Consider the following 20,662-nt stretch of genomic DNA (forward strand, 5'->3'; position numbering starts at 1 on the left):
GTTTGTTAATGTAATTTCTTATATCTAATTCCATAAGAAATTAGGTGTTATAGCCTTGGATTTGAATCTCAGTTCCCCTCCCTAATGTTATTGAGTCAGAATTCTCTAAGCCTTTTTTTCTCCTATCTGAAAGAGGACATTACAACCTAGCTTCAAAGCTTTATAGTCAGGATCAAATGATGTTAACAAATATAGGTAGTGTTCACAAAGCATAGAGTACGGTCTACCCATCTCTCATGACACGCTGAGTCACTTCTCGGCTGGGGTCTGGGATAACCTTTCCTGTAGCAGCTAAAGCTTAGGTAGAGAGGCCATGATTCCTACAGTCACACTTTTCCTTGGAGAATGTTTGATACTACATCTGGTTCTGTAATGGTATCTCCTGCATCCCAGATCAGGTCAGAAGCAGGCACAGGAAAAGGGTAAGGTGCTGAATTAGTTTATGATCTATGAGTCAGGATTTAATCAGTGACTGAAAGGTGGCAGCATAACAGATAAATTCAGTAGTGGAGATTCAAAGTTCTCTCCAATTGCTTCCAAGCTTCCATGGCTTTTTGCTCATTTCCACTGCCCTCCAATCCATAAACCTCCCAGGTCTGACCTCCACAGGTCTTTGACCCAAAAAATCTCCTCCTTTTCCCCCTCTCATGCGGCGTGAGTGACTGCAATCTGACCTGACATTTAATGCTCACCTGGCAGCCGTAGCACCAGGAACAGAAAGCATGGCTGGCAACCAAGCATGAGGGACAGGCGGACTGGGTTCTTACAAGTTGTTTCTCTCCACCTTGTCACAGGTTGAAGAACAGTACCCTGTTCCATTAGTATTAAGAGACCTGGGGCAAGTCAGGGCACCCAACAAAAAAACAAACTTGAAGAGACTCTGTATCATGCCTGCTCAAACAGAAAGCAAAGCCATATAGCAACCACAAGAGAGGAGAAAAAGAAAGAAGCTATAAACACTTGTGGAAGAAGGTAATTTTTCCCAATATGAAATGCACAATTTAATGGAATTTACTTGATTTTTCCCTTCAGGGTCTGACTTAAGAAAATCAAATTACAAAGTCATCGTCACATCCTAGATTTATTACAACTGACCTGCAGGCAAAAGGATAGAACTATTACATAAACACTTCGATTCCATGTATATATCTTAAATAGAGGAGGAATTCAAACAAGAATACAGGATAAAATATTCCAAAGCTCCAAGAAGCAGTTATGTTACTGAGCTCCATTTTTACAGACAAATAAGGCAATATCCCTGCACATTAGCTTTTTGATAATTTTTATACATTTTTCTATGGTACAAGAGAAAAATAACCAGAGCTCACAATGTACAGTTCTTACACTATTTTCACAGTTTGTGAACACTATACACCCTTTTGTTTAATAAAGATACATTGTAATAAACTCCTTGCCCTTAAGTTTATAGTTTATAATAATCTATGATTAATACACTAAAACTGCCTTTTTATGTGGTCATCCACACAATAGAATGGTCAGATTAGCTCCTGGACAGTCAGAATTGCTTTTATCTCCATTTGTAAAATAGCAAAGTGACCTTATACTGAGCCAGACGGGAAATTGACAGCAGAGAAACAAACTCCTCAAGTCCCCGGGAGCAATGGAGGATGATGGCTTGGTGTGATCAAAGGAAGACATATAGCAATTCTTCCTTTCAGAACACTGGGAAGTCTAAGGTTTAGGATGCCATGAGGGAGAAAATAGGAAACTTAGGCAAGTGGACTAAAGCAATAAATCATTTTTGAATTCTAAAATTTATAGGGATGTAACTTTAAACAGCACCATTCTCTCTTTATTGTTTTGTAGTGTTTATGACTGTCACTCTGGGAGGAGACACAGCAATACCTGCCACCATTTGGTTCTGTAATGGCATCATCTGCATCTCAGACCATGGCTGTTTTATATTCCAGTGTGCTTGAACCACTCACAGTGCTGCTTAACTGTTATACAAAGCCTAATGATCAGTGCCAGGGAGGCCAGAGTGCAACCTAAGGAGAACCTGGCTAACAGGTGAGTGAGGAAGCACAGCAAAAGATAGCAAATTTAAATGACCTCTTGTAACTATCCTGGGGTTATTTTGTTTTGTAGAATTCCAAGAAATAAACCTGCTAGAGATTCTTGCAGGTGATGAGCTTATTTAAAAAGATTGCTATTTCAGATCCTCATTGGGTCACATATGTCTCTAAAAAGATGCTTCCTCGTCACCTACCACATCGGCTGAGCCCCATGTTTCTCAGCCTTTTAAACATTAGAATGTATGAGAGATCTGGGGCTAGAAATCCTTGGTAAGGAACATCCCTGGTAATTATAAAGGTTTTGATACCGGAAAAGGCGAAATATTGAATTAAGCAAAAGTCACATAGTGGCAATAGACTATACGGGCAGGGAAAGGGATTCAGAAACTGAAGACCTGGACCAGTGATGGCAAACAACTGAGATTTGGTCTTTTGCTGCCTACAAGAAATCTTTATCTAATCAATCAAGGCACATTGCTACTAGCTACTTCTCCCTGTTAGTGAGTTATGATGGCTAAAGTATCAGGCTTGGGATAAAGGGGAAATATATAGCTGCTACAAGTTGTTCCAGATAAGATACTAGAATTAAAAACATCTGTAAACTTTGCCCTCCATTCTTTTTTCTTCTTTCAGTCCTGGCGGTTTGTGGCAGGTGGGACATCAAGTTGGCAGCACACCAAATTCTGAGAATGAAAATCCTTAGGATCAGCACCTTCTTTGACAAGTGGCAGACTCCTGAGTCTTCCCAATGAAGAGTAGAAGGACTGGTAAAGGAGAAAAGAACACATTCTGTCCTGTCTCAATATTTTAATGTTCATCTCTTTGAACGAAACATGGTTTTTGGTAAAGATAAATTCATTCTAATTTAACATGATATTTCAAACAGGAAATTTGGCTGAGCACATCGATCCCCAAACATCGACTGTGACTGTAAAGCAACAGAATATCAAATCAGTAAATCTATTGCACTTGGTGAAGAAAGTAAATTCCTCCTTTGTCTCCCAGCTCCAGAAGGCAATGTGTCTCATTGGCTGTGCAAGCTCTTCTCACTCAAGCCCGAGTCTCTAATTTCAGACATAGTACATCCATCATTGTATTCTTCCAGTACTTGGAAGCCTGACAAAACACCATTCCAGTAGCTGCGTCTCCAGGTTTCGAGTCTAGAAATGAATTTAAGATGTGATCTAATCACAGTCAACAAATTGATCGTACTGACTTCCACATTTCATGAATATGTTCATCAGGAAAGAGCAGGATGAGGTCTCTCTGACCAGCACTAACACTGTGTGATCAATCATGTATTACGGGGATGCACGTTCTAGGTGACAGGAGTATACAGACATGATGGACACGAACACCAATCTTATTGCACATGGTGTTGGGCGAGCAATAAAAACACTGTGATACGGGATGAAAATTCTTTACGTCTTGCTTCCTCTCAGCCCTTTTTTCTAGAGTCTGACGTAGCAGCGATATCAATCAACATACATGGGAGAGCTGGGAGTAGCTGGCATTTGATCCAGGATTTTACAAACATAGCTTGCAACCTCTACGGTACGTTCTTCATACATCAAAATAAAGGGATGTTTCTGCAAGAAAATTGAAAAAAGAAAAAGAAAAAAATATCAAAGTTTGTATCAGAGCCCCCACTGAACTTTTCCCAATTTCAATACAGCACATACCCAAAGGCTCAAAGCACATATGGCTGTAAAATACTGTAGCACCAGTTCAAAGCACAGCCTGTATTTCAAGATGTGGTGGTAGGTGTGGGTATGCCTACATATGATGCATGGTGCTATGTCCTGGTGGAGCCATCCTGGTGGTGAGGTCTGGAAACTTATCTGTATACCAGGGAGTATTTGCTGAGGCAGAGAATAGAGTTGCTCCTCAGCACAAAACATAGCGGGAGCCTCTGCCGTCATCTGAGAGCTAAGAACTGCATGAGTACTGGCTGCTCGTCTTAGGACATAGACACAAATTCTAATTGCCCACCTCCCCCAGGCTTAGCAGAAGGATCTTACAAAAAGAATTCAGTTTCAATCCTTCTGATCCCCACTCCAAAAGAAGCTCAAAAGAAACTTATCCTATGAACTTCTATGCTACCTCTCCAAGTCCTATATCTGCTTCATAAACATATCTTTTTATACTCCATCCGTCAATATTTTTTTCATAGCTTCTCTAAGTACGCTGGCTGGATATCGAGTCATTGCTGGGGTTGACCATAAGTTTGGCCTAACGTCCTGAAAAATTAGAAACTAAGTATAACAAACAGGTGTGTTTTTTTCCCCCTTAAAATACTCCCAATTATTAGATCATAGTACTTTCTTCACAGCTGAGACCAATGTCACATCCGGAGACTGCCTAAAACACCCGGGTTCCATGGGATGGGTGAGAATTTTCAAAGAAATGGGAACTGGCTATATGATCTAAATTTGCATAAGAACATTTAATAAAGACAGAATAAGCACAGTAAATTCTTATGGATATGTCACACATACATAGACCATGAAGTGGAAAATGGCTCCTTAAAGTGAATGTTAAAATTTTTAGGGTTAATTTTTACAATATGTCAAGGCCAAAATTTCCCATAAGAATCTAGCTTGGTAAATTAGTAGGAAATTATAATTATACATTTCCTCTCTCCAAATATCTTTGTTACAAAACATTTTAAAATACTCATTAAGGTCAAGCAGTTTGTCTATGGAAGAGCGGCCCATTGTTTACTTAGTGAACCAGCATGCTAAGAGGATTCAGGGTAAGGTAATAGTTAATATTCCCAAGATCTCATACTCACCAGAAGTTCTTTATACTTTGGCCTTTTGGATTCGTCCTTTGTAAGGCTAAAATAACATAAATAACATTATTAAAATGGGCACACATTTATCCCAAGTATTTTTCTTTCCACAAACAAAATATTATAAAGAACCAAGTAGTTTTTCTCCTTCAGAAACAAAAGTAACAATCTGTCAAACATAAAAAAAAAAAAATCGACTATAATCTAAGAATTTATCTTTACGATATTCAGTACAGGAGCATTAGAGAAAAATTAGAAACAAGTTAGCTATTAAAAACTGGATAAACTATGGCATAGCTGTATGGAAGAATACTAAATACATTCTTAAATATATGAATGTATAATTATAAGACCGTATGTGTATACATGTGTGTGCACATATGTGTGTTCATATATATATATATATATATATATATATATATATATATATATATATGTGTGTGTGTGTGTGTGTGTGTGTGTGTCTTTATATACAGGTACCAGGTAAGAGAATCCAGTTATCTGGGGCATAAACTATATATAAACTTAATACATTTATCCTTAGATTTAAAAAAATTTTACACTCTGTATCTCACTTTTGTGTTCTTCAGTGCAAAAGTTTACAATAGTATAACTTCACTAATGACTACTTGATATAGTAAAAACCTCTGCCTTGCTGATATTTTCCCCTTGAATTCTACTTTGTGTAATTAATGTTACCAGAAGGATTTTCATTTTACTTGTATTTACCTGATCTTGGACTGTAACTTAATCACCACTCTCCTCTAATCTCAATTAAATTCACTTTTACTATCAAAAGTCAGGAACATAGTTCATCTATTTCTAAACTCAATGTTGTTTTTCATATTCCACACCTTTTGTGGTAGATGCTGCACTGTGATACATGGAATACAGCTACATAGAATTCCTCTTCAGAAATGAAGGACTTGGTCCTCCACCACTGGGAGTGCTGCAAGCAGACAACCCTCAGTGGTCAGCCTCTTAAGGGATTACATCAGCTGAAGAGAGGTACTTTAGCCTTCCCTGAGCAGCCTGTATCTAATGACTGACCTACAAAGGGGTATAAAAATCCAAGAATCTCATCCCATGTTGGGTCAATCTTGGAGGGCCATCCCAGCTTCATAGCTTCCTATATGGTGAGCTGAAGCCTTCACTGAGATTGCACTGCAGATTACCTTCTCTTTCTGCTTAATCCTGCCTTCTTTCCCTTCCCTATTTATTGATTCCAATAGTACTACCACCTAATCAACTTCCTGTACACTTATCTCTGCTCCAAAGCTTGCTTTCCAGGGAACCAACCAGCAATATCCTTCTGCTGGGTTTTCTTTTCTTCTTGGTCAAGTATATCTTTTCAAAACAATCTATAGTTAACTCTTAAGTCTTTCCATTCCTGAAAAAAAAAATCGATATTTCCTTCTCATTTTGAATGATAATTGAGTGCTCAGGTGTAAAGCTTTTGGACAAGGTTGACAATTATTTTTCCACAGCACTCTAGAGCTATGATGCTACTGTTTTCTGGCAAATACTGTTGCTGATAACAAATCTGCTGTCGGTCTAATTAATTAATCCTTTGCAGGTACTCTATCTTCTCTTCCTGCTAACTCTTTTTAAAAAATATTTTATTTAGAAAGACTGAAATGACTGTATACTAATTTGAACAGCTAGACTATATAAGAAATGACTTGAAAATTCCCTTTTTGATGTCCAAGAGTTGGATTCCATTATACACACTTTGTTCTTTCTTTAGACCTGGAAAAAATGTACAATTTTTCAACAAGTAACTTATTCCTCCCTTTCCCATGTTTAAAAATCCTTATGATCCCCTACACAGTTCCTTCTGAAATAAACTTTCCTCTTCTCCCCGACCCAGCCCCAGTGGGTTCACTTTTACAGGCTCTAGAACTAGGACAGGAGGTAAGAGATGTAAATGTTTCCTCAGTGGGAATCTTCCTGCTAACTTTTATTTTATCATTGTTCTGTAATTTTGCTTCAGTGCATTTAGGTATGAATTTACTTTATCTCAAATGACATGGAGACACTAATTTCAATTTGAGCCTAATCCTAGATCAATTCTCAAATGCTTTTCAGTATTATCTCCTTAGATATTACTTCTCTTTCAGAATTGTCTTGTCATTTCTATTACATACATCTTAGGACCTCACTCTATTCTCCTTGATTCTTTTTTTTTTTATAATTTAAAATAAATGTATGTTCTATTTTGTTGGTTGCTTTTCTTATCATTAGACTTCATCCATTTTAGAATTCTGATTTGCAAACTCATTTTGAAATCTGAACAGTCCAGGTTAGAGATGATAGAAAATGTCTAAGGATAGTGAATGGAAGAGTGAACAAATGTGGAGAGCTGATAGGCGCATACCATAAAAATACATATAGTTCAACTGTAGACCCTAATGATATGGAATGACATGGAACTATGAACCTACTCAGAAAACAATGGGACAATGATGTCTGTAACTATTATCTATGGGAGAGAAACTAGCTCTAAGGGATATAAATAAAAAATATACAAGTAATACTATATATACATAAAACAGAACCAATAAAGAGATCGAGAAATTAAGATCACTACTAGGTGATCACATTACACATTATGCTCTATGACTCACATATATTCTTTTAACCAAATAGTCATTCAAATGGAATATACAAAATGATCACATTTATGCAATATATAAACTGTATTTATTGTGTAAGTTGGTAAAAATAATTGTTTTGAAAAAGAATTGGCCTATTTGAGTCATCCTTCTGGCCTCTCCCTTTGGAAAATCAGCACTATCATAGAATTTGGTTAGAGAAGATGAAGACTTGCAAAATAGAATCTAATGAATGTTTTCTAATTATCTGAAAAGAGAACAATGCTAGACAACAAAATGTAAGTTTCATAGGACCTAAAAAGAGTGGAAAGAAATAGCATTCCTGGTGAGAAAAAATTATGAGAAAAAGAAAAGCATTTTTAAGAATGGAAAAAAGATATACTAAAAGCTCTGGCTTTTTGCTCATAAATGTATCTTATTTTTAAATCGTGTTGGATAAACAATAATCAAAAGTAGTCAAATGATAACGAAACAGACTGTATTTAAAATATAGATAGAAATAACATAAGATACGACTGGATTTTTGCCATGTTTGCATATATTTATTCTTACACGCTATATATACACACATGTTAAAAGGTGGACAAACAATATTAACAGGTATGGAGTTCACACCTTCACTGGAATAAGGTCTCAGAGGGCCAATATATAGTACTACCAATCTACTACATACACCCAACCATGTTATATGTTATGTCAGAGTAGAGATCGACCCGTTAGAACCACATCAGAAAAAGATGAACAGTCTCACCTAGGCTGTATTTCTTATAAAAGATACTGGAAAGTTGAAGGCAGCAGTTTCCCCCGCCACCTCCACATCTGTTTTTCATCAGTACCTGAGTAAAAAGGAGTATATAGCCTCTCCAGTCTAGTTGGAACCTTCCATGTAGTCACAGTGATCCAGAGTGCCAGCTTAGAAGACAGAGTAATATGAAGACGGTTCCCCTTTCCCCAGTATAAAGTACTAATGTTGCTAAGATTAAGTAAACCTCACTGTTCTCACCATGAGTTTTTGTGTATTCATAAATCAAGTACTCACCACAAGTTGACAAAGTTGATGAAACTTGGGGAGAATTCCCTTTCCTCAGAATTACTCAGCTGTGGAGGATCTCCTTTCACGACTTGTGTTAGTTGATCAAATACACTATTCCACTTTGGATAAGGAAATCGGCCTGTGGCCAGCTCGTACTAAAGAGAACACAGAGGAAAAAGCAAATACACTAAGGCATTATTTACTATTCCTCACTTGAATGGCCACAGTGAAAATCTAATGTCCAAGTAAAATTCTTGTAAAAGCCTTGAATTGAACACGTATCAGATTAAGATGGAATCTTCAGAACTATTAAGTGATATTTAGAATCAAGAATATATAGAGGATTCTGTAAACTGAAGTCCAGAAAATGGCCATACAGTGCATGCTCTAGGGAAACTTCTGGTTCTGATTCCTTTGTGTGAAGATTCTAGAAGGCTGGTTTTACAACTTTAGTACATCTGCATAATTTATAGTCATCTGAATGCAAGGTCATATCTAGAAGAGTGGTTGAATTCATTCTTAAGGTAAAAGAACATTCGATATACAAAAAGCCCAAGCTAAGCTCAAAGGAAACAATGAATAAATCCAGTTCTATATCCATTCTGTTGTTACTATGATTTCGACCACAACGAGATATCACTGTTTTGAAGAAACCAAGTCAGAGTCACATCTTTCACCTTGAACCCAAAAACGATGCTCAAGATAATAGCTCTAAATCATACCAAGCTATATCTGAAAAATCTTATGGACATATGCCCCAGTATGTCAAAGGTCAAAAATATTTGTGAATTATAGTCTCATCTTTCTCCCATTCTATTCCAAGAGACACATATCCAAATCTATGGCATGACATAAATGGATCTCATTTTATGTGCACTGACAGGTGACTGATATTTTACTATGATGAGACTCTCTTACTAGAGAGGAAGATGGCATACAAGAGGAGCCCTACTGGAGAAATTGTTTCAGAGTTTTCTCAGCTTAGATTTGATTTTTTCAATTACTCAAATATTAAATAGCTAGTTTGTACAATGAAAAGGAAGTTATCAAACAAACATAAAGCCATTCTCAAGCAGAAAGCTGGTGTGGGAAGTCCTTCTTCCCCAAAAGATGCCACTTTCAGCTCAGCTCATTGGTGTCTGCAATAACATACACATGCCTATAGGAAAGCAGGCAGGCATGCATGCACACACGAACAGAAATCCATTCATTTGGCTGAGTTTTCTTTTTAATAAAAATGCAAATACTTGGTAAGAAGTAAGCTTTATTGGTTATTCAAAGCATCAGGAATAACTTTATTTGATTCATTCTTGAAAACAGGTTTTAATGAGAAGGAAAAAGGATGCATATCATAAGGTAAAGGACTTAGGACCTCAGAAATTGAAATAATTACACATATTTCATAATTTTAATAAGATTATCCATATGAAAGAAATTATGAAGCAATTTTAAGTACTGAATACATTGCTTTTTAAATAAAGTTTAGCCAGATGTACTAAAGGAACTTGCTAAAAAATTTTTCCTATGTTTAAACCTTTCACAGAAAATTTGTTTTCACAAAGAAGTAAATACTTGCTTTTTAAACAGAACTGGTTTGGAGATAGATAGGTGCTTCTGAATTGTTACTACCTCTTATATGAAAACAGTTGCCTCAGCTGGAAGCTCTAGGTCTTACTATAATCTTTGAGACCAGTACCAGACCTAAAAGATGCCCAAGTTCCATGTTCTCTCCTGACTGAAAAGGAAGGGATTCCTTATCCTTTAGTCAGTTGACTACATAATAGGAAAAGATTCCAGGAGGTATCACCCATATCTGGTCACAAGGGAAACTAGACAGTCTTCTGCAGAGAAGACTATTAAGCCTTCAACTCTCTATACAGAAAACTCATTAGGCCTGGCAACATGCCTTACCAAGCAAAACTAATAAGGGTATGTGATTCTGAGCTACAGGAAGAGGATCCATATAATGATAATGAACAAATGGAGATCATTTAGTAAGCTACAAAAAAGTTCATTGTTCTGAATGTATGTTATCTCTGGACTGTGGAACCTTATTGAAGATGAGAAGACAATGGAAGGAAAAGTTTTGAGCTGTCTACCAAATAGGACACAGCCCCATCTAGAGACAGAAAATTCTACATACACCCAATGTAGAAGAACCTGAATTTAATAATAAGGAAATAAGCAAATAAAGATACTTTAAAAATAGGATCAATATTTCAATACAGTCTACAGGTGAGAAAAAACAATTTACTTATTATACTTACTCGTTGCAAATTAAGTAGCTTTCTTACTATTCTTTCTTGGTGTTGTTCTAAGATGGAGCTTTCATTTAGAACTGTCACCTAGAAGTACTTGCTCCTTAACAATGAATTATTTTCAGTTCATTTGTTTGTGACTTTTCTATTCAATGAATAGAAGATTCTGAGTAGAAACTATTTTCATCCATATAAACGTGTACACCTAATACACACAGTGTACACAGTTTTACTGGACATACTACTCTCGCTTTAGATGCAAGGAACCTATGTGCCTTTACTGCTGCACTGAATGCAGGTGAGTTGTCCTCCCCTGTTCCCATACCTAGACTTCTCCTATGCGGGGCCAACAGATCCACCATGACACTTTATAAAACCCTGGGAGAAAAAATCAACTCTGGTTTGACTTTAAGGTATAAAATATACTTTTTTTTTCAATAACTAAAAGATATAGTTCCTGTGATTACAGCCATGAGGGAAAAAATAGGTAAATAAAATCAAAGACTAGAAGAGACAAGAAGCAGTTCTTAATGGGGGCGGGGGAAGGGTGGTAGAAGATGATTAAATTTTCTTTTATTTCTAAATTTCTTGTAAGGGCTGAGTCAACATAAACATACCAATGTGATCCCCAAACTCCAGACATCAGAGCGAACATCATATCCTTGTCGCGATGCACTTGGGTCTATTCTTTCAGGCTGGAACACAAAGAGAAGTCATAGTCATTAATTATGCATATCCCCAAGGAGCAGGGAAATGGAAGCAATAGCCCAGTAGGTAGCCAAAATACAAGCATAATCCTAGAGGAATACATGTCTAGGGTCAGATTGGGAGTAGCAGAAAGTCAGTCATTGTTAAAAACAATCAACAGCAAACAAAACAAAACAAAAAACCCGACTCAGTGGCTTCCTTCATAAAGGGAACACAAAGCAACTCTACTAATTTCCCCTCTAATCGTACGAGCATTTAAAAACCTGAAGCTGAGAACAGATAAAGGGAGACATAGGAAGAAAACTGGAAAAATGAGAAAAATAAAGAATAGCTTAGTCAGAAAAGTAGAAACTAGTGGTTAATGGGGGGACCCTGCAGGGAGGAGGAACTAGGTCCTTTTTGTTTCAATGAATAAGGCCATACGCAATATATTTAAGATATAAAAGCAAATATGAGCTAAATATTATAATTAATTTACCCATTCTTCACCATAAAGCTAAATTTATCATTATGCATTGTCTGTCATTTTTAACCAAATTAAACACTGTCAACATAGATATATGTTATCCTATCATATAAATATCATAAATCGTTTTTAGAAATTTCTTTGAAGGGAGCATCCTCACATTTCCTTGAAATAAGAGACCACTATTTACACAGTGTGTTAGGGATGGAGAAAAAATGAGAGAGGGGGTTACTGGTTGCACAGAGTAGACAACGGATCCTTAGCTAGGACTGAAAGTAACTGCTATTGAAAGACATGTCCAGAGAAGCATAATAGTTGACTGTATTATATTCTCTGTGTGTCAGCAATAACTAATTTGGAGACCTATGTATTTTGTTTTGAATATGAGTTCTATGACTGCAGAAATTTTCAGTGGAAGCTATTCATTTTGTTTTTAGTTACAAATATATTTATTTACCTGGTAAGACATTACATAAAAATCCCAGACAGTCAACCAACAGAAAAAATGCTCTATCCAACAACAGCAGAATATACATTCTTCCAAGCTCACAGAGAACATTCACTAATATAGACCATTGTTCTGGGCCATAAAACACACCTTATTGTAAAAAACTGAAATCACACAAAGCATGTTTTCTGACCACAAAGTAATTAAATTAAAAATAAATACGAGAGATATACCTGGAAAATCCCCAAATATTTGGAGATTAAACAACACACTTCTGCATAACACATGGATTACAGAAGTCTAAGGAAATGTAAAAAATATTTTGAATTAAATAAAAATGAAATTATATCTTCTCAAAATTTGTGGGATACAGCCAAAGTAGTGTTCAGAGGGAAATGTGTAGCACTAAATGCATATATTACAAGAGAAAACATATTGAAAATTAATAAACTAACTTTATAGCTTTGAAAAATTAGGAAAAAAAAGAACTAAACCCAAAGTAGAAGATTAATAAATAGCAGAGTGGAAGTAAGTGAAATAGAAAACAAAACAAAACAAAACAAAAATAGAAAAAAATCAATCAGCAAAACCAAAAGTCGGTTCTTTAGAAAGATTAACAAAATTGACAAACCTTTAGCTGTAATGACCAACAGTAATGGAGAGAAGGCTCAAATTATAAAAGCAGAATAAAAGAGGGGACATTACTATTCATACAGAAATAGATGAACATGACATTCTTTGAACATGAAAACCTACCAAAAATAATACAGAAATCTCAATAGCCTTAAAACTACCTTTTCAATGAATTTGTTAATAAAAACCTTCCCATGAAGAAAAGTTCAGACCCAAATGGGTTCACTGGTAAACTCAAACATCCAAAGGAGAAACACCACTAGTCTTACACAATTTTATTCTGCAAAAAACAGAAAAGGGCAGGCCTCCCAACTTGTTTTATGAGGTCAATATAACCTCTATGAAAACCTAACAAAAACATTACAACACAATTAATAATCTCTCATAAACTCAGACACAAAAATTGTTAACAAAACATGAGTAAATCTAATCTAGCAACACATGGAGAGGTAATTGGTCATAACCAAGTGAAGTTTATCTCAGGAATTCAAAACTGGCTTAATATTCAAATCTCAATCTAAGACAACATATTTACAAAGTAGTGCTATTCAGCATTACAGGAAGGTCTAGCCAGTACAGAGGAGGCAAAAAGAAAAAAAGCACTGCCTTTATTCATAGATATTTGAATTTCTACAACTGTTTACACAGAAAATCCCCACTAAAAGTAATGGTGAAACCAGCAAGGTCACATGACACAATGTCAAAATATGAAAATCAGTTGTATTTATCTATAATAACAGCAAAATATTGGAAAATATATTTTAAATTCTGTTTATAATATTAGCATCAAAACACGTGAATCTCTTAGGAATAAATTTAAAAGGTGCTCAAGAGTTCCACACTGAACATTTCAAAACATTGCTGATAGCTAGAAGACCTAAATAAATAGAGAAACATAGCAGATACTATAAACCACAGTAATGTCAAGCTATCCAAAGAACTGATAAATTGTGGCCTATCAATACAATGCAAAACTTCTCAGCAATAGAAAGAATGAATTAATATAACACAAGATAATATATGTTTATATGAAACTCTCAGAAAGGCAAATCAAATTTACAGCAACAGAAAATAGGACCATTGATCTTTTTTGGATGATGGACATGTTTTATATCTTGACGGATGAAGCGACAACATGAGTAACAACATTTGTCAAAATTCAAACTGTACATTTAAAATAGGTGGCTATCATTTCCCATTACAGTGGTAATGTCATTCTAAAACTGTTGTATGGTGAGGTCATTAAGAGCTGGTTTTTCTAACAGTTGTGTGTTAGGAAAACTTATCTAATTCCTGGAAATAAGTCAAAAAAAGGATTCCATTTCTTTTTAATGTTTTTAAAAGACAGGCGAACTGAGGTAACATTTTAGAAGTCTCCAAGTTGGAGGGTAGCAGAGGGAAGGGTAAGAAGATACTGGGTGAAGGAATCCTTTGAAAATGAATATTATCAATTACTCATTTGGGGGTGGGAAACAGAGGGGAAAAAAAATGAAGAAATGAGTTTCTATTTTACAAATGTTTCAACTGCTTTTTTAAAAAGCATGTTCATAAGCATTACAATTAGTGCAACAACCTAACATTATGTGTTTTGTAATGTGATGCAACATAAAACACATATCATCTAAATTCATGCCAAAAAATATATTTAGTCTGAAGGTAATCATGAGGGAACAATCGGACAAATCCAGAATGTGGGACAGTCTAAAAACACTCCCAAAAAATTCAGTCATGAGAGGAAAAAATGGTCTAGATCGGGTTATGCAGAATTTAACAACTAAAAGCAATCTTAATGTTATCTTTTGGCTGATAGCCATAAATACATTTATTTTGGACAACTTGGAAATTTGAATATGAACTGTCTATCAGATGATACTATGAAACTCTTGTTAATTTTTAAGGTTTATGTTAGGTATAGTAATGATAGTATAGCTATGTAGAAGAAGGCCTTTTTACTTGGGAGATATACACTGAAGTATTTAGAATGAAATTCATGACCTCTGTGACTTCTTTTCAAATGGTCCAGAACACACATATATATGTATGTGCACATATACATAGCAAAATGTATATGTAAGTATATATACATTTGAATAGGTCTGTGTGTATATAAACACACACACCTAGATAAGGAGGTGGAGAAGTAGCAAAATGTTAACTGGTTTATGGAAAAACTTAAAATTTAAACTCTACACTTTAAATACTTTTATGTTAAGAAATCACAATTTTTATAGACTAAAGCAAATGATAAATTTTAAATAAAAAGACAAAATACACTGCTGATATCTTCTGTCAAGATATATCAAAAAAAACGCAAGTGACTTAGAGGCTTATAAAATGAATGCTGATTATATTCCTGTCCTCAGAAGACTAGAATGGACAGAAGCATTTCTTTTAGTCCCATAAAGATTAGAGGTAGAGTTTATGAGCACCCTGCCTACTCTAAAGCTGAAGGTCAGCAGGAAAAGTAAAGCTCTGCTGGGTCTGTGAACCTTACTTACTTCTACACAAAAACTGAAAGTCTACTTCTTTCCTAAAATTTACCTAAATTAAGTTTTATTAGGGCTACTTAATATTTAAAGTCCACATAAATTAAATATAATTCGTAGCCAGCATTACATAGCAAAAACAGTCAACCTTAGTACTGAGACAAGCACTAAAGGTATATATAACAGTTTACACTTAATTGCCAGAGTATCATTACCAAATATGTTAACTAAATGAATTCTCAAATACTCCATGTTTAAATTTTGTTTCTTACTTTTGAACTAGTTGTTCCATTTATTCCTAATTTATCATGAGGAATGTAAGGTCTTCCAAATCTTCCCAATAATCTGCCTGGCCAGTCAATATCCACAAAGCCCAAACTGTAAATGAAGGTATTTTTTTGTATGTATTAACACACACACCTCTGATATTTTCATTTGTAGAAAAGGTGACATGAAAAGATACAACCAAACACAGAGTACTGAAAATTGTAACAATTCTACAATATTGTTAATTGTAGAAAATTTTCTAATATGATGTTTTTCAAATACAATGATCAGGCCAGGCAACAGAACATGTAACAAAAAGTACATGTAATACTGTGTACCTTCCACCATTTATAGATTGAGAGATAAATGAAAAATGAACTGTTGATATAAAATTTACTTTCAAATAAGGCTGACAATAAAACATTCAAGTTTTTTTAAATAACTGTGAAATCTGGGATAGCACTAAGCCTGCTTGTAAATAAACACTATTTAAAAAAAGTATAATATGTAGCCTGTCATTTTTCTTACTTTTCTATTGCGTAAGCACTGAGTTTAGAAATATATAAATCAAGAAAGAAACAAAAGGAGAGAAAAATTTATTCAATTTTTAGCTGATTTTTAGTTTAAAAGAGTCTTTGAAGACTGAAACAGAAACTACTAAATAGGAATACCTCAATAAATGATTGCAAATCCTATGTATCATCATTTAGAGCAGTCTGCTGGTCCCCAAGGAACCATGGCCACATTAAGGAAGATACCAATGCCTCGTTCCCTGTATTTAAAATAAAGACTTTATATTTCCAGTTAAATATAAATCAAAATCCAGGCTATAGGAACCATATATACAAATGCACTGGGGTAAGATGAATATGGTATGTGTAGAAGTAAAGCATAGGTCTGTCTCCCTGAAGAGTAAGAGATTCTAGGTTGAGAGACACCTCCCGCATCTACCCTTGCATTTCTCAAGGGTAATGCAAGGACCCGACAATATTCAAAACATAGCCTCAGACTCTATAAGATATACTGAGTTCTACTCAAAACTCAAGTTTTCCCCTTCTTCTCTAACTGGAAATTGCATCACTGAATAGTTTGGGACACATTATCAATGTGTCTACTACAATGTGATCTACTACAGTCAAGACAGCATATGGAATACTAGAAACAAAAAGAGACCTTCTGAGAGCTAACCACTCGGTGATTAGTAGAGTTGAATATAATGAAAAAAATAGGAATCAGAGAAGACTACAAAAACTAAGTACCAGAGAAGAGGAACAGAGTAAGACAATGGAACATGAGTTCACTGGAATAATTTTACAGTTTCATGTAGAAGCTAGAACTTGAGTTTGGTCTTTAGGGAGAGAAAAATATTGTAGTGTGGTGAAACTGGATGGATGACCAATGGCAGAGTCCTTAGAAGTACAGCACCAAAGGGCACAGGCTCTATGCGTACTGACAAGCAAGAAGGCGTGGGCTTTGCACTTACTGCCATGTATGGCCTACACCCAGCATCTCTTGTCTTGGCAATGGAGTCCACAAGCTGTCCACTGATGCCAAAGTCACAGAGTTTAATATTTCCACTTCTGTCCAGAAGGATATTGGAAGGTTTGATATCTGTAAGAGATAGATATCGGTGTACAGTAATCAATCAAATAAGCTATAATGTAAATTACTTTAAGCAAAAATACTGAAAAACCTTAGATAACATAAGTGATTAAGTCCTTAAAATTAAGATATATAAGATGAAAAATATGAGAAAAGTTTTCTAAATGCCAATGCTTAAAAAACTCAGTATCAAAAAATGGTACACAATATAGGCATTTTAAAACGTCTTTGTTTTCATCGAGATTTATAATCATTAACTTGTTTCAAATTCATTACTTAACAGTCAATATATGAAGAATGAATTCAATCTATAAAAGTATAATAACCTTCTTTACAATATGTGTCAGAATATACAACCAAATACATAATATACAAATTAGAAACCTTCAAAGTAGTTAAAATAGAACTTTATCTAACTTAGGAAAGTATCCAATCTAGTACACATAAAAGACCACAAATTTTGGGATCAAACAAGCAAAGGTTCAAAATCTGGGGTCTGAAATTTACAAGGTGAAATTCACAATGTGACCTGTGAACTTTTGGTAACAACCACAATTTCCTCATCCACAAAATAAAAACAATAGTTTATAAATCATGTAGTTGTGGAAATTAAAACACCTAATACAGTGCCTGACCATTATTTACACTCAGTAAATGTATCCACCTAATAATTATTTCTATTTGAGAGAGTTGTCTGATCTTAGATGGCTTTATTAAGTTTCCCCCAACTAATCCTTTCTTAAGAGGCACTCAGAGAAACCAGATTCATTTTTACCAATCCCAGAATGTTTGTGCTATCCAACAAATTTGAAAAAGCCAAATACATTCCATTCGGATCTACAGGTTCTATACAGTCTTGGCAAAATGGCCCCTAGGTTATCACTTCTTCACTGACAATCATCGACTCACTGCAGATGCATGATAATCAGCTGTCCAGCCAATTCTCACTAATTTTCTATCCCTATCTTAATTCTTCTGTCCATTTTGTTGTCACTATCATGGCTCAATGGATAAAAGGTAAAGATAAAAATAAATATAGAATACAAAAAAAAAAAATCTGTCTATTATTCAGAAAGTAACCTACAAGAAGAATCCAGAAAAGATCTCTCACCATCACTGACACTGACTGCCTATCAAACATCCATTCCTAATCACATCATCCTTTCTAATAGTAGCTGCATTTTACTGTGGTATCTACCCTCTTCTGTTTAGCTCTATGCACATCCCCCAAAGGTGGGTCCTGATTGGTCTAGGCTTAGCAGGATAGTTGCAGGCCTCTGGGCCAGGGACTAGTTTAATAGTTTAGGTAAGGGTATAAGTCAATTCTGGGGATGATAAGAGAAAACATAAAGACACCTAAGGAAGATTTCCCTGCTCCTAAGATAGTCACATAGGAAGAGAGAGCTTCTTGAAGAGGCTGTCATGTCTAAACGTGACAGTGGGGACCTGCTTTAATTGATACTAACTTGAGGATGGAGCTGCCATACTAAGTAAGGCAGAGCCCCAAGAAGGGATCTTGAACCCTAATATAGTGTGCTTGAAGCCACCTTAACTTTGGAGTTATTACAACAGATAACGAATGTCCTTGAAGCTTAAACCAGTTATCAAAATTTTTTAATTTGGGATCAAAAGCACTGTAACAGCAGCAAAAATACTAACTGATTTTAATTGATAGATTGTTATAAATTCATCATTTTATTTAGTAATAGGAAAACCAAAGTTGTTTTTGAAGCCTTTCCCTTTTATTCTACTGCTCAAGCACTGTCTTGTACTGTACTGTGATCGGTGAGCATCCCAAAAGTAACTGAGTAGAATTGCAACACACAGCTAAAAAAAGGAGGGAAAAACCCCCAAACATGAACAAGAAATATCAGAGGAATAAATTAATTTTTTTAGAGACCTAACCCTAAATGATTTTAGGCTGAAAGAGAAAATAAGAATCTTACCTAATATTATTTTTAACAAGCACTAAGCCAGGCAAAAGTAAGTAAAATATTTTCATGTTCAAGGTTAACTAATTTTAGTGATCCAGGGTCAACTCCAAACTAAAATTACTTAAATTAATGCCCCAATTACTAATTTCTTTAACCATGAGAAACTACGTTTCTTAGAATTCAAGTTTTTTCACTTCTCTGAATATAAGCTTTGACTTTCTGTCCTATTTATTGTCAGGATGAATCACACACTAGCATATACTGTCTTAGGTTTGTCCATCAAAATTTACTGTGAACTTGTGCACCTCTTCAAAACTACCACCTCATTACTCTTGACTCTGTCATAGTAATAAACAGAGCAATGATTTAAACTATATGCTGAATTAAATTCAGGACTCCCAATGTCTTCCCATAGATCTGCAACAAATGTTTAAAAAAATGTGGACCTGTGTCTAATTAAGGACTATATCACTGTTCTCAAAATACAAATGTTTTAGAGGCATTGCAATGTAAAATCTAATTAAAGAATCTCTCTCGATTTGCAAAAATATTCTCTAAAGTAAGAAGAAACACTTAATAGGGACAGTAGCATGCCTTTAAAATGCTCAAGGGTACCATCCCTCTGATTCTTTAAATGTCCACAGGGCCACCTTCATATGTTACTTGTATACACAGAGAAACACATTATCTGGCAAATGAATGATTATTTTTCAACTAAGAGTAATAAGAACTTACAATAAAATCTTTTGCAATTTCTAAGCCCAAAATATGAATAAGTTAGGCTGAAATTTATAGAATTCTAAAGGGAAAAAAAAACACACCTAAATTAATAATCAGATTTAGGGCACATATGATATGTTTTGCTGAAAACAATCCTATACCTACCTCTGTGAATGATTTTCAAGTTTTCTTTTAAGTGGTTTAGTGCTTTCACAGTCTAGAGAGAAAAAGCAGAGATGGGATAAATAATTTTCTTTTAATCAAACAGCTCAATAGTTTATCATAAGTAACAGCCCACATAGCCCTTTGCATTCTTTTAAGCTTAATGTTTCTATATTCTATTTTTTTATGTAACTGAAGATACTGAATGATGATTTTAAATCTAAAAAGTTAGGTGCCTTTATATGCTATTCCCTGACTGCTAAAAACGCCCCGGTAACCTTTAATTTTTTAAATAAGTCATTAACAAGTTGTATAATGTTTCTTATACTTTCAAATTGTTCAAGAATAGAAATATGTAGTACAACAAAGTTCAATAGGCTGGTTCCATTATCAATTCTAATTTAATAAGTTTTTCCAAATTGTCAGTTTCTCACAATCATTCACCCTCACTGGGTGCTGAGCCTTCAAAGTAATTTCTGTAGAGCTAAAACATCTCTGGC

General features: G+C 35.0%; 1 protein-coding gene and 1 non-coding gene across 5 annotated transcripts in view; both read right to left on the minus strand.

Annotated features, from left to right (window-relative positions):
• Nucleotides 1-1,062: 1,062 nt before the first annotated feature.
• The window catches only part of MAP2K4 (mitogen-activated protein kinase kinase 4), a 100,202-nt gene continuing 80,602 nt past the window's right edge, over nt 1,063-20,662 (minus strand). For 3 of the 4 annotated variants that reach the window (XM_016158073.2, XM_016158072.2, XM_016158071.2), the window contains 6 exons: nt 20,166-20,217; nt 17,228-17,355; nt 11,354-11,431; nt 8,485-8,633; nt 4,831-4,876; nt 1,063-3,625 (listed from right to left, as the gene is read on the minus strand). In XM_016158073.2, the coding sequence (XP_016013559.1) occupies nt 3,512-3,625; nt 4,831-4,876; nt 8,485-8,633; nt 11,354-11,431; nt 17,228-17,355; nt 20,166-20,217 (567 nt within the window). In that variant the 3' untranslated portion in view covers nt 1,063-3,511. The remainder of the gene's footprint in view (nt 3,626-4,830; nt 4,877-8,484; nt 8,634-11,353; nt 11,432-17,227; nt 17,356-20,165; nt 20,218-20,662) is intronic. The other variant, XM_016158074.2, reaches the window with a different exon arrangement.
• On the minus strand, nt 6,649-6,774 carry LOC118604429. The gene has a single exon (XR_004951736.1). It is a non-coding gene; the product is annotated as a small nucleolar RNA SNORD22 (small nucleolar RNA).

The sequence above is a fragment of the Rousettus aegyptiacus genome, unplaced genomic scaffold, assembly GCF_014176215.1.
Source record: "Rousettus aegyptiacus isolate mRouAeg1 unplaced genomic scaffold, mRouAeg1.p scaffold_m13_p_6, whole genome shotgun sequence".
NCBI classification, from domain to species: Eukaryota; Metazoa; Chordata; class Mammalia; order Chiroptera; family Pteropodidae; genus Rousettus; species Rousettus aegyptiacus.